This window comes from Palaemon carinicauda, chromosome 16 (genome assembly GCF_036898095.1).
Source record: "Palaemon carinicauda isolate YSFRI2023 chromosome 16, ASM3689809v2, whole genome shotgun sequence".
NCBI lineage: Eukaryota > Metazoa > Arthropoda > Malacostraca > Decapoda > Palaemonidae > Palaemon > Palaemon carinicauda.
In genome coordinates this window covers 622,834-645,333 of record NC_090740.1, presented here as the reverse complement: position 1 = coordinate 645,333, position 22,500 = coordinate 622,834, and the positions used below count along the sequence as shown (strand labels likewise).

Here is a 22,500-nt window from a genome sequence, read left to right as displayed (position 1 = left end):
CCTATATTAGAGATCATAGTTCTAATATATTTAAAGGATTCCACCTCAATCATTTCGCCTTCCATTGATATTACCAAGATTTTTGTCCATGTCGCAGCCTGGGCTCATGCCATAATGCCATAGGCATCAGGCTCCTGAGATACCGTGATGACTGGCTTCTCTTGGCAGAATCCTGAGCTCTATTGCCAAAAACTTCTGGATCTGTGCAAGAAGTTAGGGATCCACTTGAACTTGCATAAGTCCACCCTCGTTCCCAAGCAGTCCATCAGATATCTAAACGTGGACATAGACTCAGTCCAAGCCAAAGCCTTTCCTTCAGCCGACAGAATATCAAGGTTCAGAATATAGGCAACAATCATTCTGAAAGGAAATCTTCCTACCCTGATTTGGGCAGTTGCATTGCACTTGGTGCAGTGGGTTCTAAAGAACCAATGGGTGCAAGCTACAGACCACCCTGCAACGTTGCTGCAAGTACCTCAGGAGATGATAAAAGACCTCTCTGTGGCTGGAAGACGAGAACGTGTTAGCGGGAACCCCTCTTCAGGCTTCCCGTCTACAGCTCCTGCTATTCACAAATCCATTTCGCTAGGGTAAGAGGCCTCACCTAGGGAAGGAGCAAATCTCAGGCCTATGGTCAGAGGAGGACAAAACCTTTCACATAAACTTGCTGAAAATGAAAGCAGCGCAACTAGCGTCACTCCACTTGGCAAAGACTGAATGGTCACTCTATGGTGTGGATGAGCGATAACTCAACAGTGATGACCTACATCTCTAAACAAGGAGGAGCAGTCTCCTGCCATGTAATCTATCAGTAAAGATAATCGGGTAGACACAGTTCCAGGTAATGTCTCTCGGCAATGTTTATCCGTGGGAAGAAGAACGTCATTGCAGACCATCTGAGCTGTCAAGGAACGACAATTGGTTCAGCATGGTCTTAAGCTTTAGGAAGAACCGAAGTACGCTAGATCTTTGAACAGAAGTACGCTAGATTCTTTGCCAATGTTATCAAGGGAAATTTCAAATGCCTTTTCTAACCAAAACCAGGTGGTGGGTGTTCTTTTTTTTCTTCTTTTTCTTCAAACCTCAAAAGGCGTATGAGACCACCTGGAAGTGTGGTACAGTATTTTAAAGCAGTTGGGCTCGTTGGATATAAGAGGAGGGTCAGAACTATCTTCATCTTACATGCAAGGCAGCGTACTTAGTATGACCTTATTTGCGGTTGCTATCAATAGTCTCATGAGTCACCTACCTCATGGCATCCAATGGTCACTATTTGTTGATGATTTTGCAATTTATTGTAGTGGATCATCTGCACTGCAAGCATGCCAAAAGCTTCAACTTGCTATAAATGCTGCTACAGCATGGGCAAATTCTCGGGGATTCATGTTTTCTCCCGAAGACCAAAGCCATTCATTTTATTCGTACTCATAAAGAGAAGAGAACCCCACCTTGAGGAAAATGTCGTTTCTTGGGGAAATTTTTGGCACGAAAAATCACCTTTGGTACCTATATAAATGACCTATCTATGAGGGTTAAAAGTTGTGGTAACCTGAACTTGAAAAAATTTATACTTAGTATGGTTTATATCATGAACTAATTAATATTTTTAATTTATTTGTTGCTCCTTTTAATCCCTTCTTATTACGCATTTAGATGTTATTGTAAGAAAATTGTGTGATTGGTTTTATAAGTTGAAATGATACCAAATGTTGTGAGGGTATGAGTGTGATTGATTAATTTCCGTTATACAGTGCTGAATAGCCTTTGATGCCCCAGTACTTTACTTAATGCATAAATTCTATATTCAATTCAACCTTCAATATTACATGTCGAGAGTTAGCCGAGCTTTAGCTTCAAAAGACACCCGTCAAGAGAGAGAGTCGAATATGCATAGCAAGGCCTTATGGAACCAGGTCCTAGCTCATTTTACAGAATGATTAATGAACAGACGTGTTCTATAAGATGATCCTGCCGGAAAAAGCTTTTCCCCTAAGTTTAAAGTCAACAGTGTGGGATGAAAAGAGCCTTCATTTCCCAACACGTTTTCAGAAACCAAGTATTCCATATGACGATGGGGTCCCTAAGCTGAGGTCTCCTCTACAGTCGTAAGAAATCCGTAGAAGCTTTTTAAATGGACCAGCCAGATCGCTTTACCTGCAGTCACGCTCCAAGGCTTCACTGACGGAACTATGTTTTCCTTTCAGCCCACCCTCTCCTTCACCACTTAAGAGTTGGGAAGTCAGATAGGAGTGTCACTGATACCTATACTTGTCAGGATTCAAGCTGGAAAATCGTCCAGCGAGATTATGCTGTACTCACTGCCATCTCAATGTGTAAAAACAGCATCCTGTGCGTCAACCTTGCTGTTAGAGAAGATTTTTCTTCACATGCAAGACAAACCCACTACTGTATTCATCCTAGGATATTCCCTGTGAAAACAGATCATATATTAACGTTAGGTGTGAATATATTTCTCCAACGTAGTAAGGTTGAGGCTCCCTCCCCGGAGAGTTTGCATAGTGGCCAAAATTATGCCCCCCCACAAACAGGCTTGATAAGCATAAAATGACTGAATTTTCGAGGATTCCCCATTCACGTATAGAAGGTGAAGTTAGGTAAAGAGGCTTTTACCGAATGCCTGCAACGGTACAGTCTGACTTGAAAGTCAACCTGGCAAAAAGGTGCGGAAGAGGCATGCACCCAAGATGAAACAGTGGCCTTTTAAGTAATAAGCCCTTTACTAAGTCTTATGTTGAACTAACTGGCAGTCTTACAGAAAGCAAGCTGGTTTCCAGCCAGAGGATTCATTACTCAGACTTGTCATTTTTTCTTATAATCAAGGTACTTTTTATGATCAACTTTACAAAAAGGGAGGGCCCCTCCAGTCTCCGGAAATGCATGTGTCATTTCATTGAATCAAGGTGGTTTTCCTAGCCGGGAAAACCACGGAAGAAATTATTTTCTTTACACTTGAAGCCTGCCTTGGGGTTTCACCCCAAAGCAGGTATGTGTATCTCATCTATTTAGTATTTATTGTCTTACTAAATTCCCCTCTTGTTTATTATGTAACACTTGATGTTCATATAACTTAACCCCCTGGCGTATATTACCTTTTAGGAACTGATTGATCAGTCTTGCCTCATTACGAGCCGGCTATGATATTCCCTGGCAGTTTTTCTTGATCTCATGTTATTACTAGTAACTAAATCAGAGAAAGCCCTTTTGAGAATGAGAAGTTTAGCCCTTCCCTCTTTTTGAGCCGGCCACACTATCCTATATTAATATTATCATCATTATTATTATTACTAGCCAAGATACAACCCTAGTTGGAAAAGCAAGATGCTATAAGCCCAAGGGCTCCAATAGGGAAATATAGCCTAGTGAGGAAAGAAAATAAGTAAATGATGAGAATAAATTAACAATAAAACATTCTAAAAACAGTAACAACGTCAAAACAGATATGTCCTATATAAACTAACGTCAAAAACAGATATGTCACATAACTATAAAAAGGCTCATGTCAGCTGGGTTGGGTCAACATGAAAAAATTTCCTCCAATTTTAAACTTTTGAAATTCTACTGATTCAACTACCCGATTAGGAAGATCATTCCATAACTTGGTAACAGCTGGAATAAAACTTCTAGAATACTGTGTAGTATTGAGCCTCATGATGGAGAAGGCCTGGTTATTAGAATTAACTGCCTGCCTAGTATTACGAACATAATAGAATTGTCCAGGGAGATCTGAATGTAAAGGATGGTCAGAGTTATGAAAAATCTTATGCAACATGCATAATGAACTAATTGAACAACGGTGCCAAAGATTAATATCTAGATCAGGAATAAGAAATTTAATAGATTGTAAGTTTATGTCCAACAAATTAAGATGAGAATCAGCAGCTGAACACCAGACAGGAGAACAATACTCAAAACAAGGTAGAATAGATTGATCACCAAAAATCTTGTAAGACACTCTCAATAAGCCAATTTTTTGTGCAATTGAAGAAGACACAAACCTAATGTGTTTCTCAAAAGTAAATCTGCTGTCGAGAATCACACCTAAAATTTTAAGTGTCATACAAATTTAAAGAAACATTATCAATACTGTGATCTGGATGTTGAGGAGCCACCGTCCTTGACCTACTTTCAATCATACTTTTGAGTTTTATTAGGATTCAACTTCATACCCCTTAATTTGCACCATGCCCTAATTTTAGCTAAATCTCTATTTAAGTGATTCACCAACCTCAGATCTACATTCAGGGGATGGAATTGATGCAATGAGAGCAGCATTATCTGCATATGCAACATGCTTATTTTCTAGGCCAAACCACATGTCATGTGTATATAATATGAAAAGTAATGGGCCAAGAACACTACCCTGTGGAACACCGGATATCACATTCCTATACTCACTATGGTGCCCATCAACGACAACTCTTTGAGATCTATTACTTAAAAAATCAATAATAATGCTAAGAAATGACCCACCCACTCCCAACTGTTTGAGTTTGAAAACAAGAGCCTCATGATTAACACGGTCAAAGGCGGCACTAAAATCAAGGCCAATCATGCGAACTTCCTGACCACAATCAAGGGATTTCCGTACAGCTTTGGAGATTGTAAGAAGGGCATCACATGCTCCAAGGCCTTTACGAAAACCAAATTGCAAACTAGGGAATAGATGATTACCTTCAGCAAACTTATTAAGACGTTCTGCCAGAAGACGTTCAAAAACTTTAGATAATATGGGAGTTATGGAAATTGGGCGGTAATCAGTGGGACTTGAGGTACCACAAACACATTTACATAGAGGAGTAACATTACCAATTCTCCAACAAGTGGTAAAAGCTCCTCTTCCTGCTAACTTGCGCAAAATAACAGATAACTTTGGAGCTAAGAAGTCTGCTGTCTTTATAAAAAACAAAGGAAAAATACCATTTGGGTCTATACCTCCATAAGCATCAAGGTCTATCAACAGAGCTTTAATTTCACGAGATCGAAAAGCTAAACTAGTTAGTTTAGCCTCAGGAAAACAGGAATGAGGAAGTTCAAGTTTTTCATTACTCTGTTTACTGTCAAAAACATCAGCCAAAAGGGTTGCCTTTTCCTTGGGTCAGTGAGTGACTGAGCCATCTGGTTTAAGTAAAGGAGGAACTGTTGCATCTACACCAAAGATTGCAAATTTAAGGGTAGACCACCATTTATGTTCCTGAGTTAATCCCTTGCTATTACTTATAGTAATTAGATCATCCAGAGAGGAAGGATTTACCTCAACTTCTCAAAGACTTCCTCCCTCAACTTCTCAAAGACTTCCTCCCCCCCCTAAGGAAGACTCTCTATTAAATGACTCAGAAGTTTGTATTTGCATAGGAATAGTCTAAAAAATTTATATAAATTGTATTTTTCCTGGCTATACAAACCTGAGTCAATTACTAAAGGCTTTTGACCAGGCTAGTGTTATGAAGAGACGCTATAAGCTACCTCCGGCTTGCTCCTTGTACATCACCTGTGTTTACCCAGCATGAAGCATGACACAATCAACCAAATTTTCGTTGAACAGTCGTAGAAAACATGATAATTAGTAACGCATTAAATGACTCAGGTTTGTATACTGTAGCTAGGAAAAATACAAATTGTATAAAATAGGTAGTTTTTCTTGACTACAAATCTGAATTTACCAAAGGTCCCGCCTCAACCTCCCCGCAAGTCTTTGACCAGATAAGTGTTGTGATTAAGGGGGCTGGCCGGCTAATGCCATATTTTAAGGACAGGACTATGACATTCATAACCCTTAATAAGGTGACTTAGGCCATCTCCAAGCTGCATAGGATTTTTGCCTCTGACCTTTGGTTTTACGATGCCAGGGCAAATTATCCTGAAAATTAATGTTTTTCAAAATCTATCTCCTCCCTTGATAATTAATATTAAGACCTGGGATTAGTACCCTAGATAGACCTGATGTAGACCTCCAATAATATAAAGAGTTTTTTCTAAGTCATTTTTTTTTGCTAGATATGAATTTTTTTTTTATTATGGTAAAAAAATAAACCCTAAAAATTGGGGGGTGGGGGATTAAGAAAAAAATATGAAGAAAAAAAAATTGGAATAAAGAGCAACATTTGTTTGTTATATGTCTTTCTAATTTATATACCAAATTTCAATGCTATATCTTTAAAACTAAGTGAGAAGATAGAATTTGAAGGTGAATAAGTATAGTTTTGAGATACGGGCATTCAAAGTTTTTCCTTGTATTTTTACAAAGACAGTATTAATGTATCCTGATTATTATGAATATTATGTTCTGTGACAAGTCGAGAGGAAGTTGTGACTCAAAGGCAGGATGAAAGAAACTGAGTAACTTTATTACAGAACATCCGTTTTTATATACATAAACTCCAGGCAAAAAGGGCACAAAAGACATAACAGGCAATTTCTTGTTCAACCGACACCGCACCGGTTAACAGTTAATGGTGAGAAAAACAGACATGTTATTTCAGGTTCTTATCAGTGCGAGGGGAGAGCGAAGATACAAGCATAATATATACACAAAATGAAATGTTGTTACTATGTACGATCGTGTGACACACGGTTGGTACATGGCTCCCCCCTGTAAAAATGACATACTCTACATTTCTTCGCGGCAGCCCAGGAATCTGGAGTGGTAGTAGCAAATCTGTGGTAGTGAGTGGCTGTAGAAGTCGTTGGTTGGGGTGTGAGGGAATGGTGGATGATGGGTGGCTTTGTTGCCGCTCCGGCTCGTCACGGGGTAGGCGTGTGTGTCCTACGGCATTCATAGGCGTGAGTGTCCTACGGCATTCGTAGGCGTGTATGTCCTACGGCATTCATAGGCGTGCATCCTACGGCATTCATAGGCGTGTGTGTCCTACGGCATTCACGTCGGCTTCGGTTGATGTTGAATAGGTGTCCCCTTCGTCAGGAGTGGAGGCGTTGATGGAGGTTTTGAAGGTCATGAAGTGGCTCTCCATAAGGGCGTTGGCTTTGGTCATCAAGTCCTTTATGGATAAACAATCGACATCGGGTATGGTAGCACGTACAGGTTCGGGTAAACGGTAGGTTCACCTCACGAGGAGAGCCGTCTGCGACAGGTTGCAGGCGAGAGATACTGGTCATTTCCCTGAGGGCGAGCGAAGCCCTTTGGTCCCCCAACGGTTATTGAGAGAGCTGAAAAAGCTTTGCTATACGGGCGGCTGGCAACGTCAAGTACTGCTGCAGAAGGTATGTTTTGAGGGCGTCATAGTAACGGTGAGGGGGAGGGGGAGGCAGGAGGAGCGAGTCACTCCGGGGTCACCAATGTGACGAGCTGAGAGAAGGTTGTGACTCAAAGGCAGGATGAAAGCAACTGAGTAACTTTATTACAGAACATACGTTTTTATATACATAAACTCCAGGCAAAAAGGGCACAATAGCGTTAACAGGCAATTTCATGTTCAACCGACACTGCACCGGTTAACAGTTGACGGTGAGAAAAACATACATGTTATTTCAGGTTCTTATCAGTGCGAGGGAAGAGCAAAGATATAAGCATAATATATACACAAAATGAAATGTTGTTACTATGTACGATCGTGTGACACGGTTGGCACATGGCTCCCCCCCTAAAAATGACTTGTACATTTCTTCGCGGCAGCCACGAATCTGGAATGGTAGTGTTAAAACTGTGGTAGTGAGTGGCTGTAGAAGTCGTTGGTTGGGGTGTGAGGGAATGGTGGATGATGGGTGGCTTTGTTGCCGCTCCGGCTCGTCACGGGGTAGGCGTGTGTGTCCTACGGCATTCATAGGCGTGAGTGTCCTACGGCATTCGTAGGCGTGTATGTCCTACGGCATTCGTAGGCGTGTATGTCCTACGGCATTCATAGGCGTGCATCCTACGGCATTCATAGGCGTGTGTGTCCTACGGCATTCACGTCGGCTTCGGTTGATGTTGAATAGGTGTCCCCTTCGTCAGGAGTGGAGGCGTTGATGGAGGTTTTGAAGGTCATGAAGTGGCTCTCCATAAGGGCGTTGGCTTTGGTCATCAAGTCCTTTATGGATAAACAATCGACATCGGGTATGGTAGCACGTACAGGTTCGGGTAAACGGTAGGTTCACCTCACGAGGAGAGCCGTCTGCGACAGGTTGCAGGCGAGAGATGCTGGTCATTTCCCTGAGGGCGAGCGAAGCCCTTTGGTCCCCCAACGGTTATTGAGAGAGCTGAAAAAGCTTTGCTATACGGGCGGCTGGCAACGTCAAGTACTGCTGCAGAAGGTATGTTTTGAGGGCGTCATAGTAACGGTGAGGGGGAGGGGGAGGCAGGAGGAGCGAGTCACTCCGGGGTCACCAATGTGACGAGCTGAGAGAAGGTTGTGACTCAAAGGCAGGATGAAAGCAACTGAGTAACTTTATTACAGAACATACGTTTTTATATACATAAACTCCAGGCAAAAAGGGCACAATAGCGTTAACAGGCAATTTCATGTTCAACCGACACTGCACCGGTTAACAGTTGACGGTGAGAAAAACATACATGTTATTTCAGGTTCTTATCAGTGCGAGGGAAGAGCAAAGATATAAGCATAATATATACACAAAATGAAATGTTGTTACTATGTACGATCGTGTGACACGGTTGGCACATGGCTCCCCCCCTAAAAATGACTTGTACATTTCTTCGCGGCAGCCACGAATCTGGAATGGTAGTGTTAAAACTGTGACAGTGAGTGGCTGTAGAAGTTGTTGGTTGGGGTGCGAGGGAATGGTGGATGATGGGTGGCTTTGTTGCCGCTCCGGCTCATCACGGGGTAGGCGTGTGTGTCCTACGGCATTCATAGGCGTGTGTGTCCTACGGCATTCATAGGCGTGTATGTCCTATGGCATTCATAGGCGTATGTCCTACGGCATTCATAGGCGTATGTCCTACGGCATTCATAGGCGTGTGTGTCCTATGGCATTCACGTCATCTTTGGTTGATGTTGAATAGGTGTCCTCTTCGTCAGGAGTGGAGACGTTGATGGAGGTCTTGAAGGTCATGAAGTGGCTCTCTATAAGGGCATCGGCTTTGGTCATCGGGTATGGCAGCGCGTACAGGTTCGGGTAAACGGTAGATTCACCTCACGAGGAGAGCCGTCTGCGGCAGGATGCAGGCCAGCGATACTGGTCATTTCCTTGAGGGCGAGCGAAGCCCTTTGGTCCCCCAACGGTTGTTGAGAGAGCTGAAAAAGCTTTGCTACATGGGCGGCTGGCAACGTCGAGTACTGCTGCAGAAGGTATGTTTTCAGGGTGTCATAGTAACGGGGGGGTGGGGGGGTTCACTCCGGGGTTACCAATGTGACGAGCCAAAAGAAGGTTGTGACTCAAAGGCAGGATGAAAGCAATTGAGTAACTTTATTACAGAACATCCATTTTTTGATATTTAAACTCCAGGCAAAAAGGGCACAAAAGACATAACAGGCAATTTCATGTTCAACCGACACTGCACTGGTTACCAGTTAACGGTGAGAAAAACAGACATGTTATTTCAGGTTCTTATCAGTGCGAGGGGAGAGCGAAGATACAAGCATAATATACACACAAAATGAAATGTCGTTACTATGTACGATCGTGTGACACACGGTTGGTACAGTTCCTTTTTGGATATTAATAAACAAAAAAAAAGTTGTCATAATTTGATTATAAATGAAGATCCTTTTGCTCAATATCTTGTTTCTTTTGGCTCCTATCCGGAAAGGTGTCCGCTCTGCCATCCAGTCTCTCTCTCTCTCTCTCTCTCTCTCTCTCTCTCTCTCTCTCTCTCTTCTGAACTCTTAGTAGAGTGAATTTTCCTCTTCCTTATGTTAGCAAGATGTTGAAATTGTCTTTTCTTCTTTGAAATGATAAAATTCTTGCCGAAAACGAGAAAAACAAACGTAAAAATGAATGATTGTCAGAGGTCGAACTCAGACATGTACTCTGTGAGGTTTGTAGTAGGACTATAGGGCGAAGGGTGTAATTACCGTGTAATACATCGGCTTCTGACTCATGGAAGCTATTCAGATGCCATTGTTCACAATTTCTTTTACATTAAAATGTAATAATTATCAAAATTTAGGATAACAGAGGAAATACTGCATTTTCGTGGAGGGAACAATGTTTTTGGTTTATTGAGTTACTTTTACTAATTACTCTGTAACTATGAAAGTAAGAGGAATTTTGACAAAATATTTCGTCTTCGCATTCTCCATTGCCATACGAAGCTCAGTGAATTTTTTCAGGATTTTGTGTTTTTTCCTATACCCCCATATATTGGCATTCCGTCCGGGCCTCTCAAGCGCTCGGAACAAGTGTAGTGCATTATGCGCAGCAGTTGCCTAACAACGAAGCATGATGTAATCAACTTTTTTTTTGGTCGTCTGGTCGTAGAAAACAAAACTAGAAGTAATCTCATATAAATGACCCAGGTTTGTATAGCTAGGAAAAATACAAGTTATATAATACAGTACGGTTCCAAATTATGCATGTTCGAATTTTGCTATTCCCCATTTATGTGGTCGCTAGATTTAAAAAAGGATTTTTCTGTATCTGCGAAGCTGTTCAGAGTTTTGCAAGTCAAGCACCACAAAACGTAGAAAATCTATTGTCTTTTAAAATATATTGGTATCCCTATGTACGGTGCCTGATAATAAATGTAACCAAACGATATTTATTTATCTTACATTTTATTAACATAATTTCATAGTAAGTAGTCTATTTAACGAAAAATTCCATATCAACAATGAAATCAACTTTTAACTATGCGAGTCCAGCTGACTAAATATAAACAGATTTGTGGTTACATTCTCTGCAATCTTTATCTTTCTTTAACCTTTCAGTAATTTTAATGTTAATGTTAATGATGGTATATTAAAGCATTATTATTGTTTTAGTACTGTACATATAAAAGCTTTATTTTTTCCTTGTGGATGTTTATCGGCAGTGAATAGTCATATATTTTAAACAGTATAGATTTACTTATCAAAGATTTGTTTTGTAAAGTACACGGTATATAAAGATCTCTCTCTCTCTCTCTCTCTCTCTCTCTCTCTCTCTCTCTCTCTCTCTCTCTCTCTCTCTCTCTCTCTCTCTCTCTCTCTCTCTCTCTCTAACAAAAGAAATCTTTGTTTCTTCACAAACTTTGTCATATTAGAAGTCAATCATGATCAAAATTATCCATACTTTTTCCAATCTCGCAACATATGTCACATCGAACGTTGTAGGGGTAACCCAATTGTTCGATGACTTTAAAAATCGTCCTAGTACTTTCTTCTCATTTTTTTTCTTTTTAGTAGATGGTTCCATAATTGGGGTGGGCACAAGTTGATTTATAATTGAAGTTAGGAAAAGTATTATGTATATGGAATGGACAGTTATCCTTCTTAACAGTTTAGAATTATCGTAAATTTTCGTACTTTCATTAGCGGCTGTTTGCTATTGTTAATTAAAGGCAAACAAAATGGTTTTCCAGTTTTGCTACGTATGTAGGAATTTATATGGATACGGTAAGTAAAATATTTGTGATAATATTTACTAAAAGCTTTTAATATAATTAGTTATCACTTTGATCATGCGTGTTTAATGCATTTTTGTTCCGTAACCGAAATACAAACCACGCTATTTACATTGGGTTTACTTTTGGCGTAGCTGAAATTGACGAGCCAATAGAATTTTAACGAGGGTTAACTACCCCCCCCCCCTGCTAGTTAGCAAGGGGATAGGGGAAGGGGTAGCTTGCTACCCCTCCCCCCCCACACACCTGTGAGTTGTCTCACTTCACTTTTGGCTTGGACGATGTGCAGACGTGTCTCTCTCTCGTCCTCGCTTTTGACAGCCTTAATCTTTTTTTTTTTTTTTTTTGCTTTTCCTCAGACTTGTGTGTTTGGAAGTTGGCCTCGCCCTTTTATCACTATCATGCGCAAGTGCCCTGGACTCTCCGGCCGCTCCTGTGGTACCTTCATGTCGCGGTCGAAACGGATCCCCATACCCTTTGCCCGCAGTGTCAAGGTCAATGGTGTGATAAGGAATTAACTTGTAGTGAGTGCAGGGAGTGGTCTAGTGGTCTACCTCCCAGTGGGAGAGGTTTGCCCGCCGGCGTAAGAAGAAGTCCAAGAGAGACCTTTCTCCTTCAAGGGTTGCCTTGAAAGAGGAAGCCTCCAGGGACTCTTCTTCCGCCGCCCAAACCTCCTCCGAAGCTCCCGCTCAGCCGGCCTCTCGTGAGAGACCGCCGAGTGGTAGCGTAGACCCTTGTTCTGTTTCCCGATCTCGGGGTGCGGGAGAGGGTGTCGCCTCCCATAGCGGGGCGGCTCCCCCTCCTCCTCCGGGGGAAGATTTTGATTCTCATGTTGACCCTAATTCCGTGTCTAATGATGATCTCTTTCAGCTTTGGGCTTCCTTGGGGCTTAAGGGCTTGCCCTCCAAGGAAGCCCTGTTTGACCTTATCCAGTTGGGGGCCTCTGTCAAACAGTCGCCAATGATAGCAGAGGTAGACCCTCTGTCTATTGTCGACGTGGTTATGGCAGAGCATTCCAACGGGTCTGGTCAAATCTCTGCTGTGGCTGACGTTGCGGACGTTGCTGAAGGCCCTCCTCCCCCTTCCGAACATCCTTCGAAGGAGAAGATGGGTCCCACGGTCTCTCCTGCGGGTACGCCTCCCCCTCGGGGGAGCGCACTGACAGAGACTCCTCTTCAGAGGACCGACGATCCTGATGACCTCCCTCGTGGCCGCCTTCGCCGTAAGGCTCGTCGTCCTCTTCGCCGCAGGGGCCTCCCGTCTCCCTATAAGGGAGTCAAGAGGTGCCTCTTCGAGTCGTCACCACCTTCCCCTGATGAGGATTCGCCTCGTCGGGAGCAGACCGTAGCAGCCACGTCATTGGACATCTCCGGTGATCGCTCGCGTTCTCCTACGCCTTCCAGACCTTCCACCTCCGGCGCAGATGCGCAGCAGGCGCCTCCTGATCTTGTCATCCGACGGGCAATGGTCCCTTCGGGGCAAAGGGATGTCTCCCACGGTATGGGGGCTTCCCTTGCGCGTCAGGGTTTCCCTGCGCGTTCACGCGCAGTAGCGCGTTCACGCGCAGTAGCGCGTAAGCGCTCTCCAGAGTTGCAGCCTGACTCGCCGCGCCAGCGCTCACCTGCTCGTCAACGTTCGCCCCGCTCGCCAGCGCTCACCTGCTCGTCAACGTTCGCCCGCTCGCCAGCGCTCACCTGCTCGTCAACGTTCGCCCGCTCGCCAGCGCTCTTCTGATCGTCAGCTCTCTCCTGCTCGCCAGCGCGCTCCTGTTAGCAGTCAACACCCTCCTGTTCCTGTTGCGCGCCCAGCGCGCCAGCGGTCTCCTGAGCGCACACGATCTCCTGCTCGTCAGCGCGCACCTGCGCACCTTGTTTCTGATACGCGCCAACGCTCGCCCACGCGCCCTAGATCTTCGGATCTGGACGCGGGCCAGGACCTGACTCCTCCTCGCCTACACGTTTCTGGTCGCCCTTCTTCTCCTGCGCAACAGCGCGCACTTCAAGAGTTCCTGCGTGCCCACACGTCTTCATATCCTGAGTCCGTCCGCGAGCGTTCGCTTTTGCGCGTCGCCGCGCCACCTGATCCTGCGCCCCAGCAGTCTACGCGTCCCCGCGCCACCTGATCCTGCGCCCCAGCAGTCTACGCGTCAACACCCTCCTGCACGCCAGCGATCTCCTGCGCGTCAGCGTTCTCCTGCACGCCAGCGATCTCCTGAGCGCCCGCGCGATCCATCGCCTGCGCGCAAGCGCTCTCCTACGCGCCAGCGCCACTTTGACCTCGATCGCCATAAGTCTCCTACGCGCACACTCACCAAATTGCCTGTGCGCGGTCGTTCGCCTGCGCGTACTACGCGCCATCGCTCGCCCACGCGCCACAGATCTCCAGGACGCCATCGATCTCCTGCGCCCTGCCGGTCTCCTGAGCAACAGCGATCTCCGCTTACCTCACGCTCTTTTTCACCTGCGCGGCCGCGCGTTCCTTCACCTATGCTCCAACGCGTCCCTTCGCCAACGCGCCCACTCGCCATCGCGCCCACGCGCGACTACGCGCCCGCGCTCCAGCAGCCTCCCGCGCGTGATTCGTTGAATCCTTCTCCGCGCGAGAGCCAGTGCGACCCCCGTTCTCGCCGGGTTCCGCAGCTCGTGCCTGCGGCAGGGACGCGTGCTTCTAGTTCACTGTCAGGATCGCCACCGCGCAAGCGCCGGTCTCTCTCTCAGGACCAGGAAGAGTCATTGGAGAGGTCTTCCCTTTCTTCTCTGCAGGTAGGCCCCGTTGCGTCCACTCCGAAGGGTCAGGAGATCCCCTTCCCTCCAGCGGGAATTACGGACACTGCGTCTGTATCTTGTCAGTCTTGGTTTGGTCCTTTGATGAGAGCGGTGGTGCAGGCTATGAAGCCAGCCCTCGCCGATCTGGGACTCAAGCCAAGGACAGACTCGCCCCCGCTGAAGAGAAGGAGAGGAGTGGACTTCGTGGTGACTTCTCCCAGGGAGAAGTTGGCTTCTAAGAGGTCCGTCAGGAAGGCTCCATCCTCTTCGCAGTCGTTTTCTCCTTCTCCTGTAGACGAGGCCTTTCCGTCCTGAGGAGAGTCCGAGGCGAGGACCTCTCCCTCGGTACCAAGGGGAGAGACCCCTCTTCGAGGAGGAGAAGCGACTCGCGTGGAAGGTACCTTCCAGACCTCTTTGCTGGAGTCCTGTATCCCGCCCAGGAGGGAACCCAAGGACTCAAAGACAATTCCGAAGTCGTCTTCGCGGATTCGTCAGGAGCCAACCAGACCCCGGGAGAACGTCCACGTGTCTCCCCAAGAAGAGCCTCTGGGGACGGAAGACTCAGCTGCCAGTCCGCAGGGAGGAGACCAGCATGAGTCTGAGCACGCCTTCTGGCAGTTCTTGAATCGGATGAGGCAGCTCAACAGATTCAAGGACCCGGAGATCGCCCCTCGCGAAGGCAAGGACACGGTCCTGGACCAGGCCTATGGTACTCAGAAGCCCCCGAAGGCCAGCGCGGCTTTGCCCTGGTCCCAGGGGGTGAAGAGTGTCAGAGACAAGGTCGACGCTCAGCTCTCGGACCTCGCCTCCTCCAGCCGTTCCTCTGCCGGGAACAGACTCCTTTCACCTCCTCGGTTACAGCAGAGGAGGTATTTTGAGATCATGTGGGAGTCTCTTCCCCTCCACCACTCGGTGGAAGAGCTTACAAGAGGAGTTCCGCTTGAGAAGCTCTCCGCCCGGCAGGTGACATTCTCGGCGTCAGGAGATCTTGAGCCAGGAGAAGGTCGCGAAGTGTGCCATGCAGGCCACTTCGTGGCTGGATGTCTGGCTGGGTTCTCGAGGACTTGTCTAAGGAGAGCAATAGAAAGGCCCTGGAGACCTTCTTCCTCTCGGGCACTCGCTCCATCAAGTTCCTGGCCCACCAGGTTACCAACCTGTGGGCCAACTCGGTGTTGAAGCGTCGTGATGCGGTGACCGAGAAGTTCCACCCGTAGGTCCCCGCTGTGGATGTCTGCAGGCTCAGACACTCTTCCATCCTTGGAGGAAGCTTGTTCGAGCCCAGGGACATGGAACTCACAGCTGAGAGGTGGAGGAAGTCTAGCCAAGACTCGCTCCTCCAGAGGTCCCTCGCATCTCGGCCCTACAAGCCTCCAGCTCCGCAGCAATATCAACAGCAGCCTCGCAGGACACCGAAGCAGGCTCTGGCAGCTAAGACGAAGGAGTCTAAGCCTCAGCCCTTTCCTGTCAAGGACAAGAGGGGCGGTAAGTCCTCAAGGGGAGGCAAAACTCCTAGAGGGAGCGGCCGTGGCCGTAAACGCTAGGAGTGGCAGTATCCCCGCGTGTCCACCTGTGGGGGGATGCCTACAAAGTTACGTGCACAGGTGGCAACATGGGGCCGATTCTTGGACGGTCTCCGTGATCAGCCAAGGTTATCGCGTCCCATTCACGACATCTCAACCTCCACTGACAGCGAATCCAGTGTCGTTGAGCTCCTATGCCTTGGGATCGGCAAAGGGGCTAGCCCTTCGGGCAGAAGTCGAGACCATGCTCAAGAAGGATGCTCTCCAGGAGGTCGTCGACGGCTCCCCAGGCTTCTTCAGTCGACTCTTTCTTGTAAAGAAGGCGTCTGGAGGCTGGAGACCCGTCATCGACCTCTCGGCTCTGAACAAGTTTGTCAAGCAAACTCCGTTCAGCATGGAGACAGCGGACACGGTCAGACTTGCAGTAAGACCACAAAACTTCATGTGTACACTTGATCTGAAGGACACGTACTTCCAGATCCCAATCCATTCGTCTTCCAGGAAGTACTTGAGATTCATCCTAGACAGCAAGACCTACCAGTTCAAGGTACTGTGCTTCGGTCTCTCCACAGCACCTCAGGTATTCACCAGAGTGTTTACCCTGATTTCGTCATGGGCGCACAGGAACGGCATCCGTCTCCTCCGGTATCTGGACGACTGGCTGATCCTGGCAGACTCGGAGTCGACCCTTCTTCGGCACCGAGACAGACTTCTGGGACTTTGCCAAGATCTAGGGATCATGGTAAATCTCGAGAAGTCATCTCTGCAGCCGTCCCAGCGACTAGTTTATCTAGGCATGTTATTAGACACCAATCTCCACAAAGCCTTTCCATCAGACGACAGGATAGCAAGGCTGAGGAGGGTGGCAGAACCCTTCCTCAGGCGGGAAGAGCTTCCAGCCCAATCATGGTTGCGTCTTTTAGGTCACCTAGCCTCCCTGGCCCATCTGGTCCCGAACGGCCGTCTCAGGGTGAGATCCCTGCAATGACGGCTCAAGTCCCGGTGGAGTCAAGGCTCCGATTCCCCGGACTTTCTGGTCCCGATAGGACCCACGGAACAGGCAGACTTGCAGTGGTGGCTGATCGACGAGAACCTACGAAAGGGAGTGGATCTTCTCGTCCTTCCCCCGGATTTGACGCTGTTTTCGGACGCGTCAAAAGAAGGGTGGGGGGGCCCACATTCTGAACCAGAGGATCTCAGGCCTTTGGTCAGAATCAGAAAAGTACCTGCACATCAACCTGCTAGAGATGAAGGCCGTATACCTGGCTCTTCAACAGTTCCAACGGACCCTGGCGGGCCACTCCGTGGTGGTGATGAGCGACAACACCACAGTAGTGGCTTATATCAACAAGCTGGGAGGTACTTTTTTAACAACAGCTATCCCATCTTGCGGTAGAGATTCTGAGGTGGACCGAAGTCCACTCGATAACACTATCAGCTCGCTTCATTCCCGGCAAGAGGAATGTGCTCGCGTCAGTCTGAGCAGGGCTTCGCAGATAGTGAGTACCGAGTGGTCTTTGGATCCTCAGATAGCCAACAAAGTCCTGACTTTGTGGGGTTCCCTGATGGTGAACCTGTTTGCGACAGCCTTGAATTTCAAGCTGCCTCTGTACTGCTCCCCAGTCCCGGACCCCAAGGCACTCTGGCAAGATGCTTTCCAACAACGGTGAGACAACATCGACGTGTACGCCTTCCCACTGTTCTGTCTGATGAGAAGGGTGCTCAACAGGACCAGACTATCGGTCAACCTGTCTATGACCCTGATAGCTTCGCTATGGCATCACGCGGAATGGTTCCCGAACCTTCTGCAGCTCCTGACGGAGCTTCCGAGAGAACTTCCCCCACGACACGAGCTACTCAGACAACCACATTGCAACATCTTCCACAAAGCCGTAGCCTCACTTCGGCTTCACGCCTGGAGACTATCCAGCATCTCCTCACGGAGAGAGGCTTTTCGCAACAGGTTGCGGAGAGAATGTCTCGTCACCTGCAAAAGTCCTCTGCGGGAGTCTACCAGGCGAAGTGGAGAGTCTTCTGTGGTTGGTGTTGTGGGAGGGGTATCTCTCCACTCGATGCCACTATTCCAGCAATAGCGGAGTTTCTCGTTTATTTGCGGGAGGAAGTGCGCCTTTCGGTCTCGGCGGTGAAAGGCTATCGCTCAGCCTTAAGCCTGGCTTTTAGGCTGAAAGGAGTGGACATTTCTTCCTCGCTAGAACTCTCTCTACTCATACGTAGCTATGAGCTTACCTGCCCTCAGTCGGAAGTGAGACCTCCTCCATGGAACGTGGTTCTGGTTCTCAGGGCTCTTAAGAGACCTCCCTTCGAACCATTACGCCAGGCGTCTGATCGCCACCTGACTTGGAAGACGGCTTTCCTACTCGCGTTGGCCCCTGCCAAACGAGTTAGTGAACTTCATGGGCATTCGTACGACATCGCCCATTCAAGGAGATGGGGGGAGGTAACGTTCAGGTTCGTCCTTGAGTTTGTTGCCAAGACTCAGAACCCTGGAGTGCCGGACCCACGGTTCGCCTCCTTCAGGGTCACAAGTCTCCGTTCTGTAACAAGTGACCCAGACCATCTGCTATTATGCCCAGTGAGGAGTCTGAGGCGTTACTTGAAGAGGACAGCTGCAGTTCGTCCCCGCGTGCAAGCGTTGTTTGTTAGCACAGGCAGGACGAAGAGGAGGGTCACCAAGAACACCATCTCGGCTTGGATTCGAAGGGTCATCCACCACGCGTTGAATCCTGACCCTCCTCCGTCACGTCGCCCTAGGGCACACGACGTCAGGGGCATCGCTACGTCCCTGGCCTTCAAGAGAAACTTCTCTGTGACGCAGGTGCTACAAGCTGGGGTCTGGAAGCATCAGACGACCTTCACAGCCCACTACCTGCAGGACGTGACTCACAGGAGCCTCGATACGTTTTCTATCGGCCCTGTGGTGGCTGCACAACAGTTGGTCTAACCTCAGGCTCCTTAATTGACAAGTAGCAGAAGGTTGAGGGCGTTGTTACCCCGGTTTTAGTCTGCGTAAATGAAAGAGTATGTCTGGCCCTTACTTCTTTCTTCATCCTCCCCTCTCTTGGGGAAAGCAGCATCCTGGTCTCCGCATAGCTGACCTCAACTTCTGCAGGTAAACCATGCTCCCTTGTGTTCCTAGTATTAAATTAATACTGTCGCGTCCCCCATACCCTGACGAGGTGGTATTGGGAACGTCCTAGCCTAGATTCCCATCTAAAGGACTCAAGGTCAACTTCCTAGGACGAGTCACACACTATTCCTCCACATACAACTTATGTAGGCCACACGTTACTTGTGAGGCGCAGGGACTCCTTTTTCTCTAGGGCTACTCACTCGGATTCTGAGTCCCCGGGTAAAGCCAAAGCCAGTAAGGCTGGGACTTTCCACCCTTCCTAAGGGGTAAGTCACCCAATGTAAATAGCGTGGTTTGTATTTCGGTTACGGAACAAATGACAAATTCGGAGATAATTTGTATTTTTCCTAACCATACAAACCTTAGCTATTTACACATTTGCCCGCCAGCCCTGTCCCCCAAGACAAGTCTTACCTCTAAGTGAAGTGAGACAACTCACCGGTGTGTGGTGTGTGGGGGGGAGGGGTAGCAAGCTACCCCTTCCCCTACCCCCTTGCTAACTAGCAAGGGGGTTAACTAACTAACCCTCGTTAAAATTCTATTGGCTCGTCAATTTCAGCTATGCCAAAAGTAAACCCAATGTAAATAGCTAAGGTTTGTATGGTTAGGAAAAATACAAATTATCTCCAAATTTGTCATGTTTGTTCATTATGATCGACAATGGAGCGTACAGCATGTTTAGAAAAAACTTTATATAAATGTCATTTATTTAATTTATTTCGAAGTTCTAAGAAAAATTAATTAAAACATTAACATTGGCAATACAGTGGTACCTCTACATACGAATTTAATTCGTTCCACAACCGACTTCGGATGTAGAAAATGTTCGGATGTAGAAACGAATTTTCCCATAAGAAATACATGGTAATTCATTTAATTCGTTCCTCAGCCTAAAAACCCATAATAAATCCTTAATTAATGGCTACACATAATTACACACAACAATAACATAACTGCATAATATGAAAGAACCATGTAAAAAAGATAATTATAAAGAAATAATCAATAAAAAAATGTGTTTTATTGCCACTTTACCTTAGAGACAGGCCAACGCCAGGAGGAGACGTACGATCGGCGAGAAGGTAGACATGGTGTTAACATGTTTTTTAAATAAATACTCTCTCTCTCTCTCTCTCTCCTCTCTCTCTCTCTCTCTCTCTCTCTCTCTCTCTCTCTCTCTCTCTTTCTCTCTTTCCTCTCTCTCTTCTCTCTCTCTCTCTCTCTCTCACTCTTTCTCTCTTTCTCTCTCTCTCTCTCTCTCTCTCTCTCTCTCTCTCTCTCTCTCTCTCCTCTCTCTCTCTCTCTCTCTCTCTCTTTTCTCTCTCCTCTCTCTCTCTCTCTCTCTCTTTCTTGTTCTTCTTCACTGTTAGTGTTAGAGACGTCCATTAATTTTTTCTGAGAGAGAGAGAGAGAGAGAGAGAGAGAGAAAGATTAAAAAAAATGAGAGATTAAACAAAAATGTCTTGTGTACATATGATTTTTAACAGCGTTAACGAGTTGAAAGACAGTTAAATGTAACTAAAAAAACAATATCAGCGAATCTGAATTCCTTTATTAACTAAAACAAATATTGATACAAACACACTCATGTGCGTATGCGCAAACACACAAACGCACGAGGAGACACAATCGTCGAGGAGGTAGAGATGGTGACTGTGATAACATACCATAACTTACACTACGGAAATTTTAATCTAACTTAGCTTATTTATTTTGTTTTTATTTTTATATTTCATATTTTTTACATTTTTTTTCTTTTTATTTTTTATTTTCATCACTTTCAGTGACGAGTTACGGTATGTTATCGCAGTCACCATCTCTACCTCCTCCCCGACCGTCTCTCTTACTGCGCAACAATTCTTGCACCTGTGTGTGTGTGTTTGTGTATACGCACACGAGTGTTTTTGTATCAATATTTGTTTTAGTTAATAAAGGAATTCAGATTAGCTGTTATTACTTTCTTAGTTACATTTAATTGTTTTTCAACTCGTTGACGCTGTTAAAAATCATATGTACTCTAGACACATATTTGTTTAATCTCTCTCTCTCGGAAAAAAAAAATAATAGACGTATCTAACACTATAACAGCGAAGAAGAACGAGAGAGAGATTTTATTTAAAGAACCTGTTAATGCTATGTTTAGAGAGAAACAGAAAAAGAGAGAAGTCTTATTTGAAAGAGCTTGTTAATGCTATCTTGGTTTTCTTTGCTTCACTTTTTTCTTTCTTTCTATTCGTCACGCTGGCCCTTCTCACAAATGATCGTTGCCAACAATCTCTTTGTCTTTTATCCCTATCAACAAAAGGCGTTCTATCTCTCCCAGGGTATTGCTACGATGTCTTGTAATAATGGTGATCCCCTTCGATGGTTATTTGCTTTAATGGCTGCCTTCAGCTTGATGATCGTCGAGATCATAGGCCTATTCCGGTCATATTGTTTAGCCATACAGTATCACTCACATGCACACTGCTCTCATGTTTTTCTATAATTTCTTGCTTCAATTCTAATGAAAGAATTGCCTTCTTCCTGTACTGAAACTTAGCTTCTTAGGCACCATGATTATAGGTAAAATCAAAAAGGAAATGTGAGAAAAGGAAGAAAAGAAGCACTGTTAACCCTTTTACCCCCAGGCTTTTTGGAAATTTCCAACCCTTAACCCCCAAGGGGTTACTTTTTTCCCAGCACATTTTGGTGTATATTTCTTTTAAATTGCTCTAACAGCCTTAATTTTTGTCATAGAGAGGTCAGGTTGGTCTCATTCTCTTGGAAAATGTCTGAATTTTCTCAAAAAAATTATGAAAAATATGAAAAAAATAATTTTTATAGCATTTTTTTGCAAGGACGTACCGGTACGTCCATGGGGGTAAGGGGATGGCTTTTGTGAAACGTAACAGTACGTCCTTTGGGGGTAAAAGGGTTAATAACAGACCAAACAGAGGACAACCACACGATACACAAGAACAGAGAACTGAGCACTCGACGCTCAATGGCGTAATGTTTACTTCGTATGTTGGAGCAACTCTTCGGATATAGAGGCAGAAATTTGGTCGAATTTTACTTCGTATGTTGGAAAATTCGTATGTTGGGACATTCGTATGTAGAGGTACCACTGTAACCATATCATCATATAATCAATACTGTACTTGGTAAGATAGCTGTTGCTGCTAACAATTGGCAATAACAAAATCATCATATAATCAATACTGTACTTGGTAAGATAGCTGTTGCTGCTAACAATTGGCAATAAAAAAATCATCATATAATCAATACTGTACTTGGTAAGATAGCTGTTGCTGCAAAAATTCACCTATACTTAGATGTGTAAATGCGTTCGTTTCTTCGTTACGACCAGAGATGAACATAAACAAAACAATGGTTGTCGTTTTTTATTGTGCTTTTTAGCGTGTTTAGGGAACGCATGGTATAAAAGCGCCCTATGTTTGGATTTTCATTAATACAACAAAAGCTAGTCCATACAGTGATGGTTTTGCTATTCACCAGTCGTCTTATACAATAGATATGACCAACTTGTTAAAATTTGTC

At 45.7% G+C, this 22,500-nt stretch overlaps 1 protein-coding gene across 1 annotated transcript in view; it reads left to right on the top strand.

Moving 5' to 3' along the window:
* The first annotated feature begins 1,962 nt into the window (after positions 1–1,962).
* LOC137655903 (cell growth-regulating nucleolar protein) overlaps positions 1,963–22,500 on the top strand; it is a 38,059-nt gene continuing 17,521 nt past the window's right edge. Inside the window, exon 1 of the mRNA XM_068390121.1 lies at positions 1,963–2,105. Within this exon, the coding sequence (XP_068246222.1) occupies positions 1,963–2,105 (143 nt within the window). The remainder of the gene's footprint in view (positions 2,106–22,500) is intronic.